This window comes from Coturnix japonica, chromosome 3 (genome assembly GCF_054131305.1).
Source record: "Coturnix japonica strain WE chromosome 3, WE-NBRP24, whole genome shotgun sequence".
NCBI classification, from domain to species: Eukaryota; Metazoa; Chordata; class Aves; order Galliformes; family Phasianidae; genus Coturnix; species Coturnix japonica.
The window spans coordinates 81,066,424-81,085,722 of NC_140665.1; the positions used below are offsets into that span (position 1 = coordinate 81,066,424).

Sequence of the window (19,299 nt, forward strand, 5' to 3'; positions counted from 1 at the left end):
CTACAGATTCATATTTAAATACACAGTTCAGATGTTGATCTAATTTTGCTTTAAACTGATAAAAATATTATGCAAAGCTTTTCCTCTTTATCAGCGTCTGTTCATGCAAGTGCATGAGGTCAAGTACACTGTTAAGAAGTTCATAGGACCAAAGTACTATTGCAAATACGTTACAGCTCTAAACCAAAATTCAGCCCTCCTACACATAAGAAACAGGAACTACAGACAAAAAAATATCAAATGTTTTACTGGGATTTAGGGAAATGTTCAGAATCTGAAATATATGAACAGACCGTTTTTACCTTGGTTTGGATATTAATCTACACTGAACAAACACATTTATATCAGCCTGCTAACTGCTGAGTTTCAGAAATTTTGAAGGATGTTTGCAATTGACATCTGACAACTGAGACATCAAAGACTGCTCTTCCAAGAAGGCCTTAATCCTCTCAATGACCATATATATACTCTCATGTATAGGAGTAATGAGCCAACTGACCCAGACAGAGAACTGAACTCTACCAGTTTTCAATTCCACAAGGTGCAAGCTAGCCTGTGTGCAACTAATCATACTAAAACAATTTAAGGACCAGTTATTTAACAGAAGTATGGCATTGCATGCAGAAGATTTATATTTACCCCAATTAATTATTTCCCCAATAAATTAGGGAAATCACTTCAGGTGGTGGATGCTACCATGATGCTAAAATACTAAATCATTCTTTCACTCATTCAATGAGTTCGATGCTACTTTTTTTCCCAGTTCTGTTTTTATTTATTTTTTTGTTGGTTGGTTGGTTTGTTTGCCAGGAGTCGACAAGTCACAATAACAAAGAACAGAACGAGCATTGCTATAGAATCAAAAGATGTGCTCTGGTGCCCTGTCACCCTAAAGACTTTGATCCCCTTCAAGATTCTGACCCCATTTCAGAGTACCCACTCTTCTCCATTCTTCCTCACTTCCCCCAGCTTTAAATTAAATTACCTGAACACTTCAGATTTGATGTCATTAAAGTCTGAATTATGATGGCAGTATAAAAGTGCCCTTAAATTATAAGGCTTGATTACAGCAATTGAACAGATGAAGGGAAGTAGGTAAGTGGAAGCCGGAAGATTGCAGATATGACATTTCAAGACTGCTAATTTTTAAGCAGTATATTCAAAACACAAACTAGTCTTTAAACAGTTTGATTTCCTCTTACAAGTTGTTTTATTACTGCACTGAATCACAACTAAGGTAAAATATTTTGAGTTTCAGGCCCTTTCAAGACACACTGACATTTTAAAGTGCCCTTTATAATGAGACCATACCTTTCCAGAAATGATTTTTCAGAAGCCTCATTAAAGCTTCTACCTAAATAATGAAGCACAATGGACCTGGCCCCCAACCCTCCAACCCATGCCAGGGAGGTTGAAACTTGACGACCCTTGGGTTCTCTTCCAACACAAACCATCCTATAATTGTATGATAATATATAAATAAATCGATAAAGCCAGAAGAACAAATATATCAGCAGCATTATACTCCTCTTTATTACTACTCTAGAGCTTCCTGAAAGAAGGTTATGATGAGGGGCTTGGCCTCTTTTCCCAGGCAACAAACAGGACCCAAGGAAATGGCTACAAGTTGTACCAGAGGAGGTTTAGATTAGACAAAACATAAAGATTTTCTCTCAGAGTGGTCAGGCACTGGAATGGCTACACAGGGAGGTGATGGAGTCGCCATCCCTGGCAGTGTTCAAGAGGTGTCTGGATGAGGAGCTACAAGATATGGTTTAGTAGCTTGTGGTAACAATGGTAATGGGAGGACGGTTGGACTAGATATCTTTGTAGGTCCTCTCCAACCTTGAGATTCTATGATTCATTACAAGGAATTTCGAAAATTATCAAATCAAAAGTAAGCTCCATTAAGAAATACCGTACCTTCTTCTATTAATTTTTGTCCACATTTATTTATGAGTAAAACAAACAGCAAACATTACAGCAAAGGGGACACTCCGGCCCAGATTTGAAGAAAAAAAAAAAAAAAAAAAAGCCTGGATTTAGAATTTAGGCATCATAAGACTGCTGATAAAGTACACAAGAAGTGAAAATCAAGAGTGTTTCAGCAAATTTTGTAAGTGCTTTTCAGTATTTATTTAGATGTTTAAGCTCTCGCACTAGATTTTACAAGCTGGTGAACACTGGCAAAATTATTTCTCCCACAGAACTATAACCACACATTCCCAAGACAGTATAAATATATGGTTGAACTAACATTAATACACATCACCATTTTATCAATTACATAATAAAACAAATTATCAAGTATCCAAATATTAAGTTACGCAGCTTGAAAGGCATACAAAATATTACAGAAGTCTGCCCAAGTCATAGCAGAAACTCAAGGAGGAAAAACAAAACAAACAAAAGAAAAAAGAAAAAAAATCACACTTTCAACAAAGCAATAGTTGGTAAACAACTTTCAATAGGTACAGTAAAAGAAACTACAAGATTTTTCAGAAATTTTCTGATTAAGAATTTTTAGCTACGATAACAAAGCATTTCTAAGTTTTAAAAAAATATTTACTAAAGTAAAGGGCATATTCTATACTTCCTGCACAAGACAAAGGCAACATTTTACTAGAAATATTAAATAGCCCCTCCCAACCATTTTAGGCCCTCTGTTAAGTTGCACATCAAGTGCCAACATTAATTTTACTGTAAGGCTTTTTGTCTGGAGACATTAAAGACTTGTGTGCTTCTGTACAATTTAAAAGATTTTCTACATGAGTAACCAGAGAGTAATGAGTTGTAAAATGGAGAGGTCAGATAACAGAAAAGTACAGACACTGGAAGAAGAAGTTGCTGTAAGTCATTGTTAAAAAAAAGAAGAAAAAAAAAAAGAAAACACTGTGCAAATCCTGATAATTCTAGTGCGATTGTGGGAGACAAAACATACAGTGAGCAGGCAAGACTATCTTAGAGGCCATATTCTTCAATATTGAAATGACTAGAAAAAAATAGTAAGGTCCAGATAAGCTGACAGTTCTTATGTCATCAAAACTACACCCATCTGTAAGGAAAAACACATAGCTGATATGCTAAGTATTTTGGCACCTAATTTCTCTACAGACTGATTTACTTTAGTATCCCAATTTTTAGTAGTTGAAACTAGGTGGGTAAGACTCAATGGCATGATTAAAGGATATTTCAACTGGTAATCAATAAACAAGGAGACAGCTCAGAAATAGGGTACAGCAAAAACATTTATCGGGTCTCCAAACAGATGGACATTTATCTAAACACACAGTTGCATTACTACTAACTTTTTAGCCTATTAAATACTCCTATGGAAGCTTCCTTTACTACTTAAAAATATCAGATCCATGCCTTTGGCATGCAGTCTGCTTAATTCTAGTTTCCATCCTTTAATCCCAAAGTAGTAACATAGGCTGCTGGGTTTTACTGAATGCAACAGTTATTTCGGTGACCATTCGAGTCTTTAAAACGGAGGCGCATCTTGGGGCGGTATTTCTCCAAGTACAGAAGTTGTTTGCTATTAAAAGCTCCACGACGTTTCCTAAATGGAAGAAGAAATATCTTAAAATATTAATCTTCTGCCCAGTGAAATAACATCATCCATTCGAGAAAAATATTTTTAGGTCACTTGAAAAAAAAAAAACAAAAAAAACCCCACAAGATTAAACCAGGACTGTAACCAAAATAAGGCTAATTTAAAGCTAAGTGCCAGGAAAGAGGGTGGTAGCTTCCTTTCAAAAACACCTCTTTGGACCACATGATCAAAGGAGTACATAGTATTTTAGATGGCGTTTTAGTTCCTAATATACACAAATACAGATCTTGCATAAGATCTTTAGCAAAAACTTCAAAAGGAAGCTTCAGAGAGATTTCAGACAGCCTCCTCCTTATACAAGTTAAAGCTGTCTAATCTTTTAAAATAATTAATACTACAATACAGAGAATAAATTATATTTATAAAACATTTATACAGAAGTAGAGCTTTCTTGGATCTGTTCAAACCAAGAGTCTATGAAAGAGCTATATCTTATATGAGGTCTCTTATTTCTCCTTCTGTAAATGCCATCCTGTTAAGGTCCACAAGCTGAACTCAAACTGAAGCCTTACAGGCCTGGCAATTACACAAACAGTGTTTTACTATTTTTTGTTTGCAATGTAGTGTTCTTAAGATATAGCTGATACCTACAAAGTTAGGGCATTGGCACTACTTGTCTTCTCATCTAACTTGCACAGATTTACAAAAAATAAAAGAAAATATTTTTCTTTGGTAGACTACCAGAAAAGACAAGCAGGGGAATTGTTTAGGACACTTCAATCTACTAAAAGAAGAGATGATTCATAAATGTAAATGAGTGCTAGCTACTAGACAGAACCTAGTTGCTAAGGTGATTTGTCTCATGAAGAAATACCCATTTCACAGGACAAATCTCACAGCACTGACTGTGTTCAGAAAGTTTGTTAGGACGTTCAGATTTTGTCTTATTAAGAGTAATAAACAAGAACAGCATTCAGAATTCCTTGTAGAGACCAAAGATACACTGACAAGTTAAATCCCGGAAACAGATAGTAGCTTCATACTTACTGTCTTATGAACTGCACTGCATCTTCATACTTCATTCCACATTCTATCAGTGCAAGAGCAACTAAGACTGGAGCTCTAGTGAAAAATAGTAATAATAATGTATTCAGTTTAGGATTTGTCAGTACACACACAATGAAAAAAATAAAAAACAAATGTGTAATTCCCCTACTTCTTTATCCTTCTGCTTTTTGCTTCCCCAGGGATGAAATATCAAATAAGAACAGAAGGCTTTCCTAAATTATCTGGATAAACATATCAGATGCTTACAAGCCATTTGCCACTGTTAAAGAACAGGGAGGAATCAGCTCTAGTCAACCATCGTTTTGTTCACCTGACTTTAAGTATATGGAAAAACAGCAGGAACAATCCGCAAGTACTTTCAAAGGCAATTAATTCTGGGCAAGAGTTGAACATGGGTTTCTACTCCCACAAACAATTCCTCCTTAAAAGCAATGGGAAACCCAAAACAAAAGAAGTCAAACCAGATGTTTCTTCTTGTGCCCCGGTGGCACAAGTGGTAGGAATGCCGCCTTGCAACACCAGGGCCCGGGATTTGAATCCCCCCTGTGGTGCAAGTGGTAGAAGTGCCGCTCTGCTACACAGAGGCTCAAATCCCGGGAGTTGGACTCGATGATCTCTAAGGTCCCTTCCAACTCGCACGAGACTATTACTATTACTATTAGATCCAATGAAAATCACAAATGCAATCTTCAGGCCATCCCACTGTGAGGGGGAGACCTCCTTACTTGCCACAGCACCTCTCATCTGACAGAACACTATTTTTAGTTATGAAGGCTGGACAGTAGCTCAAATAACAATTTACACTGCTTTTTCTTTTTCATTAAAAAAACCCACAACAACCACAGAGGAGAACATGCTGCACTGCAGCAGAAGATATGTGTGCCTGGTAACAAGCTCACTGAATATTTTTAAGCATGTTTAAGGATTTAAGAAGCCTTACATGATAAAAATTAGGTACTTTTTCTCAACAAATCTGGGGGAGAGAGAAGCAGATCTACCACTTGTTTCGCTTGATGGGTGAAAGCTGTTCCTTCACATACTAAAACAGATTGCTTGGGTTCGATTAATGGCTACAAAATCCTTATTATTAAGTGACTGGCAAACGTTCGAAGTAAGGATAGAACAAGAAATTTACAGATGAGTCAATAAAGCCATAAGGAAGACTTCAGCATGACAGAAAGCACCGATGTGACAATTATCAATACACTTTGTACAGTATTTGTTTACTTCACTTAGTAGTCTGATAGCTGTGGGAACTTTTTGACTAAAAAGCACAGTTATCTAATGTTTTACATGCAACAATTTGCAGTCATCTAATCTACTTTTAAGTGTGAACTCTTTCCAATTCTAGATCTGTGACTATTCTTAAATTTGCCCCAACTACACTTCTGTAATAAATCTTAAGAAGCCTGACCATGAATGGCAATTCAACAGATCTTTAAAACTTCACCCACCGTCCAAGACCAGCAACACAGTGTACAGCAATACAACAACCAGGTTCTTCACGGAATTTAACTTTGAGGAGGTTTAGCCAATCATCAACAATCTGGTTGGATGGTGGTGCACCGTCATCAAAGGGCCAATCCTATAAGACAACATATAAATTTTATATATAAAGAGATAGAACTTTTACTACTGTGTGCATTAGAATTTATAATTTTCTTTAAAAAAAATAACACTACGAGAAATATATTCCTTTCAGCCAGTTTTCATTCAGTCAAAGTTTACCCCAAGATTTTTATCCCTAAGAGATCTGTATAACTTTTGCTTACATGAGCTGCTGGAATACGCTTACAGAATTGAATCAAGGTGGTGACTATATAACATAAAAAGTTGTGTTCAAAAAAGAACAACTAAAAAAACAATCCCCAAACCACTGCTTCTTCATTACTTACCAAAACCTGAATGCCTTCTTTTTCCACCGGAGCAGTATCATAAGTAGCTTCACACACTCTAACCACTGTAGTAACGCCATATTTTTTAAGTTCCTAGGGGGTGAAAAGAACTGCTTTAGTGGTAAACTGGCTTCATTTGTTTACCTTCTCAATACGTTAATATAAACTAGATTATTCCAAAAGTTTCAGTAAATAGATTAACATAAATGCTTGCCAGCCTGTAAAGAACATAAAGATGAAATAACAAAAATACCTTGCAAATAGCAGATACCTTTATATGCTCTTCTGCAAATGTATCTGAAGGTTAAGATGGCAGGGGTTTTTTGTAAGTCAGATCCAGATAAACACTAATGAAATAACCCATTTCTGAAAGATTATTCCTATAAAAATAATAGCCAGATTCCTAGGTTGCAAAGCTAGATGCTTCACTCAAAACATCCTGAATGAAGTTTACATCTTCCTCTTCTCATACTCTATTAAAACTAGAAGCTTTTAAAACGTCTTACTAATAAGAATGGTGAGCATAGGACAGTAAATCATTCCAGTTAATGAGTTTTTATACCTAGAAGATAAAAGAAAAGCTATCTTTCCACTCTGCCATTAAGCCTCATAAATGGAAAAAATATATACTAATTTTTCATTCTCCCCATATTCTCCTGTCATTTAGACTACAACTGCCAAGGACGTGACCGATATGTAGCTTATCCATGCTATCTAGCTTTGAAGGTATAAATGCAAACAAAGATTAATTCACCATATTTCTCATACATTATTAGCCCATACTGAATGGGCATATAATATAGAGACACTATGGAAATAACTCAAATCTTACTAAGGAGGGACTGCATTACATGCTCAAACCTCACCCAGAAGTAACCCAGGAAAATGGTGTTTTTATCATACGCATGCACTCAACTGTACCTTTTATGCTTCCAACATTCAAGTTACAAGGTTTCAATATGTAACAGCAGTATACTCAAGACACATGGATTTAGCTGGGCAAGTGTTGCAGCAGAAATGGAAACAATTTCAGCAGCTCAAGTCACACTGCACTGTAAGTATACCACCACAAATTTAATCCAAGTAAACAACTACTCCCATAGAATTCTCTTCAGCTACAGTAAATCCAGCATTTGCTAATATTGAAGGGAAACAGGCAGCGAAAGCGTACTGCAAATCTATTATTTGTCCTTAACTTTTTGGTGCACAATGTACACTGAATCATTTTCAATTACTACTACAATAGGAGCAAGGAAATGTTATACAGCTTTAGATGAATCTATGTAAGATCTCCTGTTACTACCACATCTCAGTTGTACCAGACCTTTCCTGCTTTACACCTAAACAGTGTACTGAACATACAATATACCAGATAACACAATTATTTATGTGCTCCACATCCTCAGTGAAGGCCAAAGTCTAAGTACATTTATCAGTGGATCTGTGAAGCACTGCATCACTATCTAAAATGAGTTCATTGTCTCACTCAGTTATTTCTTCGTATACCTTTCATTTGTTAAAAAAAACTAAGTTAAATACAGCATACCATTGAGGTATAAGAATACATCACCAAGAATTCTAGTCTGATCTTACCTCTATAAATTTGTTTAAGGTTGCATTGGTTGGATTGTGTGTGATTAGAAATCTCATGTTCTTGTAGGTGATTTCCACAGGAGCTGGGCGGTTCATTCGGGCCATTTTAATTTAGTTAAACATGCAACAAGATTATGAAAGGATAAAAAAAAAATCTAATATAGAAGTGATGTAGAGAAACCGAAGTCTACTTCACTATACTCCACGTGAAATTCTCAGTGCTTGGAAGTATGAAGTCGGGAGCAATGGGAAATGAAATGAACCTCCTAACAAGAAGCAGCAATTCTTCAATCCAGTAATACTGAGGCAAAAGAAAGGCAGTGCACTGAGGTTTACCCCATCCAGGTCTGAATTCTTTTGTTAAATGCTCTGCCAAATTCAATTCAATACTTCTTTATCCTGGTCAACCACTCTTAAGGGGGCTTCTTGGTGGAGTAGTAATGAATTTCTACAGTTCACTTGTCTGCATACAGGTCGTGCTGTGCCTGGCAGTAGTCTCCACTGCCCTTCAGAAACTCCATAAATGTGTGACCAAGAACACCACAGAACTGCTGTAAAAAGACAGAAAAGAAAGCACAATGAGCATAAGTGAAATAAGGTTATTTTGTAGACAACATTACAAAATGAACAAAACGAAAGCAGAGATGATCAGTGTTTTCAGAAGGTTTATTTTTTTAAATTGAGGAATCAGATTTGCATGAAAACCCTGTCACCTTTCTACCAAGAAAAACATATTTACATTGTTTAACACAAAGGTGCCAGATAAGGAAGACTTAATGCTAATGAATTAAATATTTTCAAATACTTCAATACTTGGAAGGGCTAGCACAAATACAACGTATTAAGGTTTACAAATCACAACGTATGTTCCTCACTGTAAATTAAGACACATTACAACACCTACAGTTACACAACTTTAAGTGGTTACATAAAGGATGAGATTCCTTGACTATTCAAGCTGACCATCAGAGAACTTAAATATTCATGTAAAACTACCAGCCTATAGAAAGCAAAAATCATCAATTTATGTATAAAGGAACCAGGAAAAAATATTCACGTGTGAGAGGTCTGGAAATCAAATGTAAAAGTCTTTGTGGCCTACCAAAGCTTTTAAACATGTTTTGAGAGTGCCAAGACACATAGATTTCTAGAACATTTCACATACTTAAGGCTGAAGACACAAAAGTTTTAATCTAGTCTTAACTGCCTTTCTGTATCATTGCTTTATTAATACATCAAGATTAGACTCCAGCTAAAAAATTAAAAAAATGAAAAGGCAAGTTTATCGAAAATAGATTATTCCTTCCCAGTAATTCCCATCTACTGTTCTGTGGTTGAATTTGCATCTAACATAACTGAAAGATGCAAAACCAGGAAGTTCTTCATCACAGCTGTTAAACTGCCTTGAGTCATGTATTCATTTGCAGATGTTTTTGTGTATATGACCCAAAAATACACACTGGGTTTTTTTTATGCACTCTGGAACCTTATGCCACAGGAGCTAGATCTGTGCCCAACTAACAGTATTAGTACTGCTGTTCATACACACAGAAAGTTCTTCCTCCCTAAGAATTAGAACAGCAGGTAAGTTCTGTTTCCCAGAAAATACATAAAAGCTGGAACAGATGACCAGGAAATATATGTAGGTACTAGAGAGAAGCATCACTAATCCTACAGCTTCTTAGCAGAAAAACTGACTTATGTTGGTCAGTCAACTCTAAACATCAGAAGAATTCCTGCATTAAGTCCCATTGAAACATCACCCAAGATACTTTAGGAATGGGTTAGCTGAGCATGCAATATTACAAAACTACTGTCAGACTTACTATTTCTGATGAAGTGTGTTATGGTTTTTTTTTTTCCAACCTGGGAGATAGCAGTATCAGTTCTTCCCCTTGATAACTCAAGTTTCTAGCAATCAAACAGTAACTATACTGCAGCAATATGTTCAAACACTCTGAACTGAAGAGCTGCCCAAACATAAAAATGTTAATCCAGAATATGAAATCCTAAAGAAAGTTGTGCAGTGTAGCCTGACAGCACCTAATGTCTTAATATGCTATCAAAAATGTCAGGTAGAAAAGCTACATGCAGTAAAGTCACAGCTGCTAATCGCCATCTAGGATTTGAAGACAGATCAAGGCCCTGCTGCACACACTAAGCCACAAAGACAACAGTGGCCCTATGTTAATAACAACACTTAGCATTGAGCAGAAGCCACAGCAGATTGAATAACCTAATCACAGTTTTTTTCCCCATGGACACCACAGTAGTACAAGAATTATTAGTCATCTCTATTTTAAAGAATGGTGACAATGTTGCAGCTTTCTCTTTTCCTTCCTTTGCAGAAGAGTGAGTTCTAGTAAGAGTAACAGGGAAGATACAAACCATTACAGAATTAATAGAGCAGTTGTACACTTCCCTGCTGCTCTAGAGGTACTACCACCGCCATACTTGTGAGGTCTAAAGGGTTAAGCCTGCCATTTACTTTTCAGGATTATTTGTGATGCAACTTGAGAGGCAGCAAAATCTCAAACAGAAATAAGTATGGGAAAAAAAAAAAAAAGCAAGAAAGATCCATCTGTCAGCAGAGAACAGTAACCAGCAGAATGCGAAGAATTTCAGGAATCATCATTGACATACCAACCATCCCATACCAGGAGAAGGCAAAGTAATGCACAAAGGAGACCTAGGTTCAGATACTGGCAACACCTAAAATAGCAACCAAGAGAAAGAACTGAAGAGGGTTTATTTAAAATCACTTTCAATTAGTTTAAGAAGCTGAACAGCAGAAAGGCACAGGGCAGCTTTAAGTAGACACAGCTGCACAAGGTCTTATGCTGCTTTTCTCATGCGCTGGCAGATCTTACGATTATCTCTTTTTTTAAGACTTCTAAGGCAAGCTGGCCATTTTCTCCTACATAAGATGAGGGACAGAAGGCTGACAAACAAAAAGAATACAAAAGTGAGCTTGAGGAAATGATGAACTAGAACTGGGTCACTAGGGTACAGAAAAGGTTTTTTCAAGATGCAATATGCAAGATGAAGAATTTTGAAGAGTTAAACATTGAATAATACAAAAGCCATCACAACCCTATACTGGGGTAGCTAAGAAGTAATTGGTTTTACTCAATCCTGTATGTTGGCTGCCCTTAGTATACAATTAGGAATACTCAATATAACACCAGGCAAACACATCACAGGGGTTAAGCCGAAGGCAGGCAGTAGAGCAGAAGTTGTAACACCTACATTTTCAAGCAGATTGTTAATCACATCCTGAAAGTGCAGCCACAATCCAAAGTTGAAGTACATTACACAATGTTAGAGTTCTACATGCAATTAACCCCCACAAATTAATTAATTTCTTTAATACTGGCTTAGCAAGCAGCAATTAGTCACACCAGCACCTTACCAACTCAAAGAACTAAGGACCTAACTAAGCATGCATTTCATTCTCACTGTTTACCTTGGCAACAGCTGCTGCTGCATTACAAAGAGACAAAGCTCACATTTTCCTTTGATGAGTATGCTCTCTCTCCTCATCGGTAGCTACAAAACTCCATACATAGACCAAATCCTTTATGTAGTAAAAGGCTGTACTACACTAAGAGATTTTGCAGCCTAGTTTAGGTCTGCTCTCCTAGCCAAACGAAAATTAAAGATAAGTATATGGGCATGTTTCTTGCATTAGATCATTAAGCTCAGGTACAAGGCTAAAGCCACCATCAGCAATGAGATATCAAAGACAAAAAATTGAGCTATAAGAAGTACTGCTGTAGTAATTAAGACCACCTCATACTTAGGTGGAATTCAAATGACTGAAGCAACTTGCAAAAGGCTCGGAAGTACAATTTTCAGACAATTACTTTGTAGGTAAGCTACAATAAATAAATAATAAAAAAAATCAAGTTAGTGTATGAAAGCATAAAGTCATACAAATGAAAACAAAACCCATGCTATTGCACACAAAAGTTTAACATGGAGTAATACTAAACAGCAGTTTATACAATTAATCTGGGTACACCATTGCTGTTTTCCATCTCCAAGTGGGTATTCTTTGAGGAAAATGAACACTGAAAGATTCTGGAGATATGAAGGCTGCTCCAAAGGTAACACCTCTTATTTCATTATCTTGGTTCTTGACGTCAGAGGCAGATGTTGGTGACACAGGAGGACAGGTTGAACCTTCACACCAATACTCTGTTCAGATTTTGTTGCTGTATGACAGATGGCAGTAAAGGGGCAATTTGACAGAATGGCATCAGACATGGAATGCGTATGAAGCAAAGGCGTGCAACTGAATTACTCAATGGGGAAAAATGGCACTCACTGATATTGACACTTGTTGAATGCTGATAAAGACCAAACAGTAGATGCGAGCACACTGAGGTGGTGTATAGTGTTTTTCAGCAGTGGGAACAGAAATGTGAAAGGCAAGCCACATTCCAGAGGATCATGCACTGTTGTCATATCATCAAATCAAGAATATCTCAATCAGCTCATTTCCACTAAACAGTAGATTACAACCAGAGAACTGTGAACCAAGCCAAATACAGGTTCCGAAGCCTTGGAAATAATGGTGGACACATTGGAAGAGTGCATAGTTTACACCAGGTAGGTCCCATGAACTACATGGCGGCATTCCTACCACTGCACCACCGGAGGCGCCCAATAATGTCAAACTCCATATTGCACGACTCAGCTGGATCATCCTACAATACAGTCCAGATTTGGTGCCTTCCAACCACCTGATGTTTGGGCTAATGAACACCGGACTATGAGGGCAACTTGCTTCTAGCAATGGCACCACCCTAGCAGCTGTGAAACAATGGGTCACCTCTGCTGGTGCAGATTTTTACAAGCACTGCATGCAGGCTCTTGTTCATTGCTGCTGAAAATGCACAGCTAATGGCGATGACTGCTGAAAAAATTGTGTTTTGCAGCCAAGAATATGTTCTACCAAACAGTGTTATTGTGCTCCTTGTCGCTGCTGCAGTTTCCAAAGAAATAAACAGGAGGCATTACAATGAGGGCAGTTTCTATTAAGTAACAAAAAGCCAAGCTACCTTTAGACTCTCAGCCACAGCAAAAACTTGGAAACATAAAGGTCAATACACCTACTAAGAGAAGTTGTCCTGTTCAATAAGGGACAGTCATGTTAACAATGATTGCTTTATCTATCACGTATGCTGGAAGAAATCAGGAGAATAACTTATTCAAGCAAGAAGACGACATCTTGAAGGAAAAAAGAAAAAGCTTTATTTCATGCCCTTCTTTGGGACAGGAAGCTGAAATATACATATCTGTTGACAAATAGATTCACACATCCACTCTTCACTTGAAACAGTCGCTTGTGTCTCAAAAAGACTGTTTACAAAAACTCTATCAGACTGGTACCAACACGTATATAGAAAAGAGATGCAAGACTATCCCATGCTGCTGATATTCTCGTTCACAGGCTGGTAGCATCTTTAGAAGCATGAAAACAGAAGTACTTGTGTACACAGTTGCATGGTACTTCACTTTCAAAAGGTCTAAGATTGTTCAGTTGCTCAATCCACCTGCTCCCTGGACACTTATCTCTAGAATCAACTATGTAGTATCATATTCCTCAAGTCAGATACTTCGCTATTGAACCTACACAATCACAGCTAGAAAAGGGAACTAAAAGACACATTGTTACAAGTTGAAAATGCCTAAGTTTAAAAAACAGGAGGGCAAGTACCCTGATCCTCATGTACCACTCAAAGCTTAGGTGATAACCAAAGTAGACACCAAGGAGTGGGAGGGTGAGGGGTACAAACAGCAAAGCCACTCCTTAACATAGAGGCATACCTCCATTAGAGATGGTTGGTAAGGTTCACCTCCTATCTACAGGGAACACAACACCTCTGTTATGATACCCATACCAACAGAACTATCCACTTCAGACCAGAGAAAGAAGCACTTAACCTAAGAAAATATACTCCCACATCACAAACAGAAGATGCTGGAGGTTTATCACAAATGTGCTATAACACACTCTGCAAAAGAAGGATGTTTCTTGTGGTTAAAGCATGCAGTTAAGGGGAAGAAAAGATTGTCTCAAAACTTCCTGTATAACAAGCCAACGCAACTTCCACAGATGAAGCAGAGGACACAACTGTTTTCATAGTCGTCCTAACTTGCACCACGAATGAATGCATGAAAAAGCAACAGACATTGGGAAAAATAAGACATTCCAAAAACATTCCACTCCCTTGTCTGAGGCATCTCCAGAGTTTCTGAAGCCAAGAACAGTCTCAAAGTGACTTAACAATTCCATCAATTACACTGCAAACTCTTGTCACTCTACTCAAAACCTACTCCATTATGCTTTAAACATATGCATTTGAAGAGTTGCTGTATTTCACCGTTTACTATCAGTGTCAAACAGTAAGTTTTTAATCTGTGGGAGAAACTGTAGAGTTATGGATCTACTTTTATCTCCTCGTTGATCTTACAGACTGACTTCTTTTATTCCTAAAAAATTGTGATGATCTACTTAAGAACTCACTATTATCCTTATTTGGGAATTCCAGTTACCTTCAATGAAAAATGCTCTCTTACAGCCTGCCTACACACTAGGGCAGATTCAGCATTATTATGCAGCATATCTTAGTCACCACAAAAACGTTTTCACAGAAGAATTACTGGATCCGGATAAGTTCTATTTATTTACTGCCTGACATTCAGCCTAAGACAGCGATATGGCTTGGCCTCTGCTGCAGCTGTCACTCGGTTCTTTTCCTCATTCTCACATTTCCTCCCATCTCTGTGCTCTTCCACATTTCTCCCCTAAAACAGTTCAGATGTTGCAAGAAATTTTCAAAGCCCTTTGCTGTTCCAACAGTGGAATAATAAGAGCTGACATTTACGTGTCATCTCCCGGCTTTCTGATCTGACAGTTTAATGAAGTTACAAGCAGACGGGGTTCATACTTCTGAGTCACTGCTTCAGCAGCTCCGCAGACACAGGTAGACATGTTGGAAGCTGTTTCCAGCAACAGTAAGAAACACCAGAATTACAGAACACTGTAAGGGCTGCGTGTTCATCAGTTCTAAGAATTCACTGTGCCTGCAGCTGACAGCCACCAGACCCGCATAAAATGGTCCCTGACCATGCTGTCCGTAGCTGATAAAAACTCTGGTCTGATCACGTTCTGCCTTTTGGACGGCATCCTGCTGTGAGTGAGCGTCACTGTGCTTGTTCTGTAATGCACACTGCGTGTGTGCTGCGGTCAGAGGTGAGACACCACAGATTACTACAACTGGGAAAGAAAGGTCTCAGAAACAGGTTCCGTCAGAATATTTTATTACATCTGTGAGTCTTTAACTATAAATTGGCAACCGTACAGAAAAATCCACTTCGACGTGCACATAAATATCTCCTCCTAAGAGGCAGGAAGCAGTGAGTCCAGCCACACATCTTCGGCCACGCCTGGACTCACAGCGGAATGGCCTCACGTACCTGGGCGCAGATGGGACAAAGAGCCCGCAGATGGCCGCCAAGCACGTGGCCGCCGCTCCGGGGGCAGCGCAGGACGGGACGAGCCGTCATGGCTACCGCCCGCCTCCCCGCCCGCTCCCTCCCTCCCTCCCCCCGCCCAAGCTTGGCTCCCGGCCGTCCCGCCGCGCCACCTGACCGCCAGGCACCCGCGGACAAGCCGAGGCTTGTCCCGGCCTCACAAGCCCCGAGGGCCGCGGGCAGGCAGCGTTCGCTGCGGTGCTCCCGGACCGCCTGGCCACGCCGCGGGCAGCCCGACCGGCGCCTCCGCCGCGTTGGTCACGGGTTCGAATCACGCTCCCGCCAGGCTCCCGACGCGGAGCCATCTTGTACCCTGCGGCCGCCGCCCGACCCGGCCTGCCCCCGAAAGGGGAACTCCCGGTCCCGCGGGGCCGACACCACCGGGCGCTGCGTTTCGCCACGAGCTCTGGGCAGGCCGGGCCGCGGGCGGAACCGCCGGGAACGCTCACGAAGCGGCTTCGCGGCCGGCGCAGGCCGCTCGGCGGCGGACAGACACGGCAGCGGGGCGGAAGGGAGAACGAGGCGCAACGAGGGAAGGTTGGGCCGCTCCCTGCTGCCCGCCCGGGGAGCAGAACAAAGAGCCAACATGGAGGAGGGAGCCGGGCGGGGGAGAGGCGCGCGGCCGGCGCACAAGGGCAGCGGGACGAGGGGTCGGGGCCAGGGCGCGGGCGGCGACACTCACAGGAATATGGTTACTCATTGAAGACTGTAGCCTGATCATACAGCCGGGGTGCGGGCGCCACCGCCGGGGGCAGGAGGAGCGGAACCAGGAGGAGGTGGAGGCGCTGGAGGCCGCGGAGCTGCCGGAGGGGGTTCAGCGGCGGAGCGAGGCTGGAGCATACAGCTGCGACGGCGGCAGCGGGCAGCTCTGCGGATGGAGCGGCGCGGACGCGGCGACACAAGGGGGGGGAGCCTCGGCGCCGCCTCCTGCACTAGAGCCGCGGGACCCGCCTCTCGCTGGCGCAGGGCCTTGACGAGCAGCGGGCTCGGCCAATCAGAGGCGCGTTCCGCGAGGGGTGGGCGGGAGCTGGATCGCCTGGGGGCGTGGCCCCGCGGGGCCGTGCGAGGGCGGGCGGGCGCCGAGAGGCGGAGGCGGCCGGCGCGAACCGGTTGCTGAAACGAAGCGGGCGGCGCTGGCGTCGGGGCGGATGCGGGTGGTGTGGGGAGGTTGAGATTCGCCTGCAGGGGCCGGGCGGTACTGGCTGCTTGGCTGGGAAATGCTAAGAGTCGGGCTCATAGAGCTATACTGGGCTTCAAACAGAGGCAGTTTTTGTGATGACTGTCATGTGAGAGCGGTGTTACTCAGAGCCGTGTTACCTTTCGCACCACCCATGTTGAGACGACACGGACACAAAGCTAATTTCTGCCTGGGAGCCGTGGAAATAAAACCAGCCTTTCTGCGCTATAAATACCTCCGAGCCTGTGTTTATTTGCACTTGTGTTTTGCGTTTACTGACTGAGTCGAGGTGTGTCTGGTGAACTCGTAGCCGCTTACACTTCTCAGCATAAAACTTGAGAATGTGCTCGGAACACTAAAAATGACCATCCCGAGGTTAATGGCTGCTTGGGATGCTGTTTGTGGGTGGCTATACAGAGCTAGGAAGGTCCTCGGGGAAAAAGAGGAAACTCAGACTCTTGTCAGTGAAGCTTGAGGAATCTGCTTTGGGCAGAGCTGTGAGACAGGTCGAGCAGCTCTCTGCCTCCTTTAATTCCTGCTGCTTTTTCCTCCGACAATGTAAGCTTTTGTTTACTGTTTCATTGCGCGATTAACTGGTCGCATTTTAGGATCACATTTCTTTCTTGCTGCAACAGCCTTTTGCTACACTATGGCAGTAATTTACACTGGAAATAAGGGTCACTGAAGATCACTGGCACTGTTTTTGAAATTCTATTCCCTGAGATTTAGCTCAGAAAGCTTTTGGTCTAAAACCTTTTGTTATTATTATTTCTGGAAACAGTGTCTGTGTCATTTAAATATATCACTTTGCATTCCGAATAGTCCCTATCCAGACCCCTCAGATGTGGTCATGTACGTCATACTAATCACCCTGTAAGACACAGTCCCTGTGCTTTTTGATGCAAGATAACAAGAGGTACTTGGAATATCATAAGAGAGCCAATAGAGTAGCCTAGTATTTCGTATGTGAGTATTTACTGGAGAGATGGGCAAGAATAGTTACAGATCCAAACCAATGTACTGATGAAGTGGTTTGAAGAGGTAAGAAGTAACAAGGAAAGTGACAAGACTCCTGAAGGATTTTAAATAGAAATACTTGTAACGATAAACGTGTGGGAGAATTCAGAAAAGAGGCAGTTATCATTATGAAAATGGATACATCTTTTACGTTAAAAGGCTACAATAGGAAAAAATTGAACACTCTGGTCAACCTTCTTGTTGTTCAGCAGTGCCAAGTACAGGGTGCTGCAACTGGGTCAGGGCAATCCTGTATCAGTGTGCACTGGGGATGAATGAATGGAGAGGAGCCAGGCAGAGAAGGACTTGGGGATATTGGTGGATGAAAAATTGGTCATGAGACAGCAGTACACACTGCTGCACAGCACAGAAAGCAAATCGTATCTTGGGCTGCATCAAAAGACCTGAGTGGCCAGGAAAGTGAGGGAGATGAACTTGCCCCTCCACCCTTATGGGAACCCACCAGCAGTACTACATTCAGCTCTGGGGTCCCCAGCACAAGAAAGACATGGAGCTGTTGGAGTAGGTCCAGAGTGGGACCATGGGGATGACTGGAGGGCTGGAGCACCTCTCCTATGAAAACAGGCAATGAGATCTGGGTTTCTTCAGCCTGAAGAAGAGATGGCTGTGGGGATACCTCACTGTGGCCTTTAAGTATCTAAGAGTGGCCTACTGGAAAGCGGGGGCTATTTACCAGGGAGTGTACTGATAAGGCAAGGAGTTTTAAACTGAAATAAGGTAGATTTAAATTATGCATTTGGAAGAAAATACTTTCCTATAAGAATGGTGAGGCATTGGGAGAGGTCTCCCAGAGAAGCTGTGGATTCCCTGTTCCTGAAAGTGTTCAAGGGCAGGTTGGATGAGGCTTTCAGCAACTTTTTTCTAGTGGAAGTTGTCACTGCCCACAGAAAGGGGATTGAAACTAAATGATCTTTAAGATCCCTTCCAGATGAGACCCACCTATGATTGTATGAAATATTTTTTTGGTTTGGTCTGGTTTTTTTGTTTTGTTTTCCTAGTACCTGCTTCTGTGGAATATATAAAAGTTATATGCTACAAAGAAAAATCAAAATCTGAATTTGTTTCAGTATTAATTGCATGTAGCTTTGTTGTAGTCTTGCTGAAATTGGTTTCTCAGTGTACTAACTCTTATTTAACTTTGAATGAAATTAGGGGCATTTCATATTAATACTAAAGCCATGCCTGATACTGAACTGTCTGTACGGAGCTGACGTACGCGTTGAAGAGTTTTCTAGTTAGATGTTTAACTTGCTGGTGTAGCTATAGGTTTTTATGGTGAAATATCAGAAGGCTGTGTTCATGCCCATGTTATGCCAATGTTTAGAAAGGTAGAGTAGGTTGACTATGAACTGGTTAGACTGTCACAGAGAACTTTTCCATGACTAAAGTGATTAAAACAAAAGAAGAAGAATTAAAGCATAAGAATA

At 40.8% G+C, this 19,299-nt stretch overlaps 2 protein-coding genes across 2 annotated transcripts; both read right to left on the bottom strand.

Moving 5' to 3' along the window:
- Positions 1-2,112: 2,112 nt before the first annotated feature.
- PTP4A1 (protein tyrosine phosphatase 4A1) lies at positions 2,113-8,266 on the bottom strand. The gene is made up of 5 exons (XM_015859162.2): positions 8,113-8,266; positions 6,520-6,612; positions 6,079-6,209; positions 4,604-4,678; positions 2,113-3,562 (listed from the first exon to the last, which is right to left on the bottom strand). Exons 1-5 carry the CDS (start codon positions 8,215-8,217, stop codon positions 3,445-3,447), a joined length of 522 nt encoding a protein of 173 aa, XP_015714648.1. The 5' UTR covers positions 8,218-8,266; the 3' UTR covers positions 2,113-3,444.
- Positions 8,112-16,527, bottom strand: LOC146761518 (uncharacterized). Its single transcript, XM_085543830.1, has 2 exons — positions 16,340-16,527; positions 8,112-8,663 (listed from the first exon to the last, which is right to left on the bottom strand). The coding sequence occupies exons 1-2, from the start codon at positions 16,376-16,378 to the stop codon at positions 8,568-8,570; spliced, it is 135 nt and encodes a 44-aa protein (XP_085399956.1). The 5' UTR covers positions 16,379-16,527; the 3' UTR covers positions 8,112-8,567.
- Positions 16,528-19,299: the final 2,772 nt, after the last annotated feature.

Coding starts and splice junctions, on each gene's coding strand:
- PTP4A1 (XM_015859162.2), bottom strand. CDS start 8,217: ATGGCCCGAATGAACCGCCCAGCTCCTGTGGAAATCACCTACAAGAAC. Junction 6,613..8,112: donor CCTTAAACAAATTTATAGAG/GTAAGATCAGAC, acceptor TTCACCCCCTAG/GAACTTAAAAAATATGGCGT. Junction 4,679..6,078: donor TGTGTTGCTGGTCTTGGACG/GTGGGTGAAGTT, acceptor ATTTTTCACTAG/AGCTCCAGTCTTAGTTGCTC.
- LOC146761518 (XM_085543830.1), bottom strand. CDS start 16,378: ATGATCAGGCTACAGTCTTCAATGAGTAACCATATTCCT. Junction 8,664..16,339: donor CAATGAGTAACCATATTCCT/GTGAGTGTCGCC, acceptor GTCTTTTTACAG/CAGTTCTGTGGTGTTCTTGG.